General features: G+C 44.4%; 1 protein-coding gene across 1 annotated transcript; it reads right to left on the bottom strand.

Moving 5' to 3' along the window:
* Positions 1–901: 901 nt before the first annotated feature.
* On the bottom strand, positions 902–6,839 carry LOC102195238 (delta-like protein 4). Its single transcript, XM_005742732.1, has 11 exons — positions 6,412–6,839; positions 6,080–6,331; positions 5,566–5,623; positions 4,457–4,720; positions 3,611–3,671; positions 3,260–3,390; positions 2,957–3,126; positions 2,464–2,683; positions 1,631–2,372; positions 1,434–1,542; positions 902–1,332 (listed from the first exon to the last, which is right to left on the bottom strand). Exons 1-11 carry the CDS (start codon positions 6,463–6,465, stop codon positions 1,327–1,329), a joined length of 2,067 nt encoding a protein of 688 aa, XP_005742789.1. The 5' UTR covers positions 6,466–6,839; the 3' UTR covers positions 902–1,326.
* Between the last annotated feature and the right edge of the window lie 1,185 nt (positions 6,840–8,024).

Here is an 8,024-nt window from a genome sequence, read left to right as displayed (position 1 = left end):
TATATATATATATATTTGAGTATTTTCTTACATTTCCTGCCAATTACAATGCTGCCCACTGAATGATTGCTAGCACAATGATTTCATATCACGCAGACACAGATCTCACATAGTATCATCAGAAGAAGCTACCAGGCCAAATATTACTGCATCTATAGACAATGACGTCACTTTCACACCAGGCGACACAAATAAAGCTTCTAGATGATTCCAACATTTAATTTAGGATCTCTATTCGACCAGATGGACACTCAACCGACGAAGACCGACAAACAAACAGTGTACCAGATATGTAGTTCTTGTTTCTTTTCATAGCAAAAATAATAACAATACAATAAAAACACCAAAACAAAAACACTTTAAAAATATATTCACCTTTGCGAGGCATCAACTTAAAAACAGATGTACAAGTCATACTTCTAATCTCAACATATAAATATACACTATATACAAAATAATCTTATAAAACATAGAAAGAGAAAAATCAGTGCTTCATATACTTAAATTACTAATGAAATACTAATCTTACAAAATAACATTATTGATTCAGTAATTTCCATTAAAGGCGTTCTCGGTACGATAGTCACAACATGTATTTCTTTGTCTTGATTTAAGGGGGATTTTGCATAAAGTAAAACAAGGCCTTATTATGAGTTTTCCCTGCACGGCGCTTTAGCATATTGCATCATTTGATCTTTCACACAAAGAAATCAAGATAAGCAGGGCACAACAATTCCCTTTAAAAAAGGGGGTATAAGGCTTTGTGATCAAGGCTGAATACATTCTTTATAAAACGGATTGAATTTTCAAACGATAATCCTAAACATCTCTCAAAAATGAACCGTTTTCAGTAGTTTTCTTTTTTTCAGTCCCTTTTTCTTTTCTTCTTTAGCACAATGCTGGTTTTTGTTTGCATAGCGCGTCGCAGGTCAGATGAAATGGAAAAAAAGCCGGCTCCATCCACATTCCCGTTGGCGGTGAGTTGATTTGTTTGATTGCCGATTACTGCAATAAGATGGAAAGCGTCCATCGGGATAGCCCGCTTCTTCCACTCGGGCACACGCATCTTGGCCCGTTGCCCTCGGAGGAACTTGAACAGAGCGGACGAGGTTGCGAGAGCAAGCCTGATTGGCTCATTATTTCCCTTTTACATTCGCACATAGATTAGTAGCTTTACTTCTATTGCATTCAGAGAGCACACAAGCTCTATCCAGTTATCAAGTTTTCAAAAGCAGCAACTTGCGTTTAAATAAATCCCAGTCTTTCCACACTTGTAAACAGTCCACAAGAAATCCAATGTTGACGATGAATAATATATTCAATTTATTATACCTGAAAGAGACAGAGTCCAAACATTTAGTGACAATCACAGCAACACGTGCAAGATCTAAATGACCAGTTATTAAAGGGCTGGAACAAGTAAATAGATTTACCTCAGTTGCAATGATGCATTCATTTTTCTCTTCTGCTATTACGAAGACAGACTGGTACATTGAATCTCCAGAAGAACTTATTGTAGATATTCTACACTCTGGTCTCTCACTGTAAAGACACAACATGTCAGGCACACGGCACAAAAACAGTGCATGGTGGTATAAGTCAACATATGCATCTCTTCTCATCCACCTACCTGTACATTCTACTTAAATGTTTCGTGTCTTCTATTGACTTTTCACAGTTTTCATCTTTGTCCACAAGGGACAGTTCATCCTTGTACCTCGCGGAGGGTTTATAGTCCAGGTGGTAGTGGTTGATGCATTTGTGATTAGACTTTTCCCTGGGACAGTCCACCTCCAATTCAAACTTTTTATTGGTGTTCTTGAGCTCTAGAGTAGAGATGAGGTTCTCCTTCTGAAGGTCAACCTTGGAGAGGTTGTTCATGGTGTCCGAGTCCTGCTCCTTATCCTTCTGCTTCTTGATGTGCCCCATCACTGCCACTGCCATGCACAAAAGCAACAGAGCAGCCACTACGCCCACACCCAAAACGATGGCTACCAACTTTTGCTTTTCACTGGACTCCCAGCTTATTGTGGGGCTGGGGGTGTTGGCTTGGTGCTCACTGTTGAACTGGCACTGAGGGCCGCTGTAATGGGCCGGGCAGATGCAGGTGGACTGGCCTTTGGCTCCTGTGGTGCAAGTCCCTCCATTGAGGCAGGGTTGAGAAGCACAGTAGTCTGTGGGCTTGTCGCAGTGGCGGCCTGTATACCCTAGGGGACAGGTGCAGGTGTAGTCGTTGATGCGATCTATGCAGGTGGAGCCGTTTGCGCAGGGGTTTGCGGCGCACTCGTCGACATTGATCTCGCAGCGCGGTCCCGTGAAACCTGAGCGACAGCTGCACACTCGGAGGTTACCGCGGACCACGCAGTGTCCACCTGTGCAAAAAACACCATCATTATTGATTACTGCTGATGTAGAAATACAGCACCATACTGCTTTTGCAGTGATGTGCGTCTGGTCTCTTACCATTGGTGCATTGCAGTGAGGTACATTTGTCCACTTTCTTCTCACAGTTAAGTCCAGTGTATCCTGGTGGACACTTGCATGTGTAACTACGGCCATTATCTCTCTCTTGGCATGTGCCACCTTGGAAGCATGGTTTGTCTGCACAAGTGAGCACCCTGTGTTCACAGTGTTGTCCTTCGAATCCCTGCGGACACTCACACCTATACCCATCCTCAGAGTCCTGCAGGAGAAAAGATATAAGGTTTTTTTTAAAAAAAAAAAAAAAAACAACCTCCGTGTCAGACATTTTTTATCACATCCTGTTCACGACTGCCCCAACAAACCCCATTATCCTAAGACCAAATTCTATTTACAGTACATCGTCTGTGAACTGGGTCACCCACTGACTTGACAATCGATAGCATCCTCCTGGACAAGCAGATAGACGGAGGCAAAAACAAAAACAGGAAAGCCTGTGTTGTGGGAAAGGAGAGAGAGAGACTTCCGGACTCACCAGGCAGCGACCTCCGTTGTGGCAGGTCTGCCTGTCACATTCCCTGACCTCCGAGTCGCAGTTAACCCCGGTGAAGCCTGGCAGGCAGGTGCAGGTGTAGCTGCCCTGGCCTGTGTTCAAGCACGTGGCCCCGTTTGCGCAGGGTTTATGGTGGGTGCAGTAGTTCAGGTCTGTAAACAAACAGGAGGAAACGTGATTACTGGAACCAAAAGGAGGGATTGCATCAAATGAGCCACACATTTTCCGCTTTTTGCATTATCCTTTGAGACAAAGACGTCTGGAGTCGCTTTCTAATTCACTCACCTTGGTCACAGAAGATGCCCCCCCAGCCTTCTTTGCAATTGCACTGCCAAGCCTCTTTACAGGTACCGTGTTTACAGGACGGGTGGGTTTTACACACATCACAAAAGAGACCCTGCCAGCCCTGTCTGCATCTGTTCACACAAAATATAATAGCTGGATCACACACAAATCAACTTTCATCTGCTCACTCACATACAAGAGCTACAACAAGCCTGACAAAAGGGGAACAATAGTGAAAAAAGGTCCCTTTGTACTTTGAATACTTTATATTTCTCATGACTAGGGTTGACTTTTATTTACCCTTTTCGTTGGCTAATTGTGGAGGGACACCAAACCAAAGTGAATACTCACTTGCACTCTCCAGGTAATGTGCAGTTTCCGTTCCTTTCATTGCAGCCTTCAAGACAGATTGCTGAGAGAGAGAGAGAGGGGGGGGGGGGGGGTAATTAAGTGTTATTAACTTATTAGGCAATTATTAAAACAGTATTCATTTATTTATTTTACTCGCTGGTGTACCAATAAAAACGATTTCCTGTTGAGTGTCGCGAGGCACACTGACTTTGCATGATTTTTAATTTTTCATTAATTTATTTTTTGCACTGTTGGTTAGAGCGGAGCAGATGTTTGCTCTAAAAAGAAAAAGAAAGAAAGGGGGGGGGGGGGAGCAGGACAGCTGCCCCATTGTTACGGGCGCACTGTCGAGCCCCGTGTGCAGCTGCCGCCCCACACCGCCTCCACAATAGGGCCTGCAATTTAGTGGCGCGTGGCGGGCGATAATGCCGCGATTAACCCCGACGCGTGCTGCCGAGCGACCACCGCCCTGGATTAAATCGCACGCGCCCAGAAAGAAAGCAGCATCAAGTTGGCTGTCGTCAGATTTCACCTGAACCTCACTTGTGCGCAAATTGTGCCCTGCTTCCTCGCGTCCCACGCACACCTGTGATCATGTGGCTTAACAGGTCATTTAATATGGGCCAAATGAAGTCAAGAAAAAGAAAAATTGGCAGGATTGAGAGAAAAATAAATGTACAGAACCTCCCTTATCTTCCTTTGTAACTACCTAATATAAAGCTGTTAATGGCCTGCGTTTTTTGCTCCATTTAGGACTAATGCGCAAGCAGCCTTCCTGAAATCTGACTCATGACCTTTTATACAAACAAAGAAAAGTGCCCATATGGTGTCTTCACTCTTGCTTACGTTCTTGGCAGTATTCTCCCCTCCATCCCGGCAGACAGGCTTCTTCCCCATCAGGCTTGCAGGTGAAGTGGCCAAAACGGTCGTCTCTTGGAGCGCATCTTTTGGAACAAGTGGCCCCGTAGTAATTTTCATTGCAGATGAACCGGTATGAGTAACGTAGCTCCGTCTGCCTCCCGCTGAGCACATCCTTGGACCACTCACGCCCTATTCCCAACTGCCTTTGGATGGCAAAATAACTAATCAAGAATTCGGGGTTGGTGGTATCTGTGAATAAAACAGAAAAAAACATTTAATCCTATTTAATAATGGATTGGATTTATATAGCGCTTTTCAAGGCACTCAAAGCGCTTTACAATGCCACTATTCACTCTCACACACTGGTGGAGGCAGCTACGGTTGTAGCCACAGCTGCCCTGGGGCAGACTGACAGAAGCGAGGCTGCCATATCGCACCATCGGCCCCTCTGGCCAACACCAGTAGGCGGTAGGTGAAGTGTCTTGCCCAAGGACACAACGACCAGGACAGAGAGCCCGGGGATCGAACCGGCGACCTTCTGGTTACAGATGCGCTCCCAAACCCCCTGGCTCAGGGGGTTTAGGCCACAAACTGGCTCACATGAGAGACTGTTTAAAATTTAGGCTGCTCTATGACGTTAATACATCTAACAATTATAAATTTTAACACGATACACAATTTAAGAGGCATACTGAAAAGGCCCCCTTGCCGTCACTTCTCGCCATTACGCGCCGCGTTCACAGAGATTAAAAAAAAAGGGGGGGGAAAGGTGTAAAATCCAGGAAAAGCCTGTCATGGGACTTTTGGCAAGGCTTCAAATTCTCACTTAAGCGATGTACACTTTCCCATGCCTGCCAAAAATAAATCAAGGGAAGTACGATTGTGTTTGGCGAGATTTGATTGCAAAGAATTGTCGTGTGACTCATGACATCCTAACAAACACGAACCCATGACGCTGAAACACCAGATGCGTTTGCCAGCACTTCATACGTTCATCACGTTTCTGATAAAAGCGGAGTTTTCAGTAACAAGTAAAGCAAGTACACCCACAATGCCTCCCTCTAGTGGCGAAAACCCAATAAACATCTCCTCACCTCCGGGCTGCTCCGCTGCAGGAGAATACCAGGCTTCAATAACTAAGGAGAAAGCACCCTGTGGGGACAAATGAGGGAAACAATGGTCACAAAACAACCTGAAGATCTCATATCTTTAGCTTTGTTTGGATGAAACGGGGGTTTGGGGCACAACACTTTACATATATATAAAAGAAAGCAGTTGCACTTAATTCAAATGATCCATGCAACAGATATAGGGACTGGATTGTGTCCTACATGAGTTCACATAGTTGAACGCAGACTCAGTTTTCGGCAAAGGATAAAACAAGTCCTCTGACCCTTAAGCGTAGTTTAAATGGCACAACAACGTTGCATTTAATTGGTGTGACAAAAGCTAAGTACTATATGCAAAATATATTTCAGAGTGTTGTTTGGTAGAAGCTTTTCTCAGCACTTATCAGCTGTGAAGAGCGCATTTTTAAACGTGTAGATTTGGTTTGGTTTCTGCGTAAAAGCGTCAGACGAGTGCGCCCGACAGGACAGGTGCTCTTACCGGCCAGGTGAAGTTGAGCGGCAGGCGTAGCCTGGCGTCCGGCCGGATGCTGAAGGAGTCGGTGCCCAGAATAGGTGTGCTGGCGTTGGCAAATATGCAGTTTCCAGGAGACACTTCCTTCTGGAAGTTCTTCAAACAAACCTTGAAATAAGTCCTGCAGCCACTCATGCCGCAGCTAAGCCCGTTTGCCAGCAAACCTTTCGTGTTCTGAAAATGATTCAGCTCTATCTCGAACACACCCGTTCCGAAAACCTAGAAGGAAATGAAGAGTGAGCACAGAAAAATACATTTTCCCCAAAATATAAACGCAAAGATTTAAAAAACAAAAATACCTGAGTAGATACTGTAATAACTATTGCGAGGACAGATGTGAACCAAACGGCCATCCTTTAGTTTTATGTGCGTATCCTTAAAAAACAGTTTGTCCTCCCACAAAAAGACGCTCCTATTCCAAAAATGCAGTGATGATAAAATAAAGTGATCAGAATAAATAGAATCCTTTTCTTTTCTTTTCCTCCAAAGCCTGTAGGACAAGATCCAGCTCCACAATCAGTATCCAGAAGAAGAAGTTGGGAAAAGACCGAGTTATCCGTGTGCTTGAGGTTAGACAAATATCAGTAACGTCAATATCCACAAGTGACTCATTCTGCGGTCTTTATGTTGCCCATCCATCGTGCCGGTTAGTTGTTGTTTGAGTTTGCTGTGCTGATGTGAGCCTTGTTTTGCCAACAGTGATGCGGGCATGTGGCGGAGCATCAGCGCATAGTGACTCCCAGTGAAGGATGCTTGACGTCCCTCCTCAGTTTTTATACGCCGTTACAGACAATGTCAGTGGGTAAACACCGCCCACTCCCCTCTCCACTTTTTTTTTTTTTTTGGTGTGTGTGTTTCTCTTTCTCTCTCACACATGGAGTGTCATTAACATGTATAATGATTTTTAGAGGAGTTTGTTGCTTAAAATAAGCGATTTTCTGTGCTTTCATACGCTGTTTATGCGTAAACTAAAATTCAACGGTAGGTTGTTGGGGGGGTTTTCGGGGGGAGGGGGGTTTCATAGTGTTAATATAGATGAAGCTTTCAGGCATCCAGAATGTCTAGATTCACTGTTGCTGTCTTCAGGGGTCACTGATTGTGTCTCTTTCTTTCCCCCTGTGTTTATTTTAGAAGATGGAGCAGGAGACAGCCCTCCCCAAAATGGATTTAAATGTTAAACACGTGGTGTCACTCATAAATCAGATGAGGAACCCACGATTTTTGAGACCAAGAGCCTCATATAAAGTAAAATATTAAGTCCATTTCTATAAATGGGCAGTTATCATGTGAAACGCTTATGTGTGGACAAACACAAAGCTGAGATTGTCCTCTAGCTGAGCACTGTTTGTTGAACTAACATCCACATGGCAGCTGAAAAACAGTCTTCTTCTTTCAAGTGTGTGCATAATTGTTCCAAGAGGGAAAAGAAAAATGAACTCAAAGCAGTATATGAAGGCGGCAGAGCAAATAAATTCACACGCCATATGCAATTTTATCTCATGAAAACTCACGCTGAGCGCAGGCATTGTTACCTTTATCACCCCTGCAGCAGGCCAACTTGTCTGGGAGGATTTACAGTGAGGGAACAGGATTTAGTAACCGTTCCCTGGCCATGAAGGTGTGTGGCTGAACGGCTCTCCTGCAGAGATGACATCATCTTTAACCCCCCCCCCCACCTTTGACTTATAGGTTTGAGGTTCCACTTTTGGGCAGAGACAATGGACTATTGAGTTTGGAGGAGTGTGAGTAATAGACCCAGACATCTCATACTTCTCCTGTATTGAAGCATTTGGCGTTCCCACCATTGACTGAATCACACAGATCCTGCAGTGGTGCATCAGTGCAGCCTCGTACAGTGCCTGCTTTCAACCATGCACTCTTGCTCTGCTTTGTGTCAAAAAGGACCCGAATT

Source organism: Pundamilia nyererei, unplaced genomic scaffold, assembly GCF_000239375.1.
Source record: "Pundamilia nyererei isolate P.nyererei 1_Seehausen unplaced genomic scaffold, PunNye1.0 scaffold00123, whole genome shotgun sequence".
Taxonomy (NCBI): domain Eukaryota; kingdom Metazoa; phylum Chordata; class Actinopteri; order Cichliformes; family Cichlidae; genus Pundamilia; species Pundamilia nyererei.
This window is presented reverse-complemented; position numbering and strand designations above follow the sequence as displayed.

What these genes read in the sequence shown, in the direction of transcription:
- LOC102195238 (XM_005742732.1), bottom strand. Translation starts at nt 6,465, where the DNA reads ATGGCCGTTTGGTTCACATCTGTCCTCGCAATAGTTATTACAGTATCT. An exon ending in TTATTACAGTATCTACTCAG is followed by an intron (nt 6,332 to 6,411) that starts GTATTTTTGTTT and finishes ATTTCCTTCTAG; the next exon opens with GTTTTCGGAACGGGTGTGTT. An exon ending in TGCAGCGGAGCAGCCCGGAG is followed by an intron (nt 4,721 to 5,565) that starts GTGAGGAGATGT and finishes TTTTATTCACAG; the next exon opens with ATACCACCAACCCCGAATTC.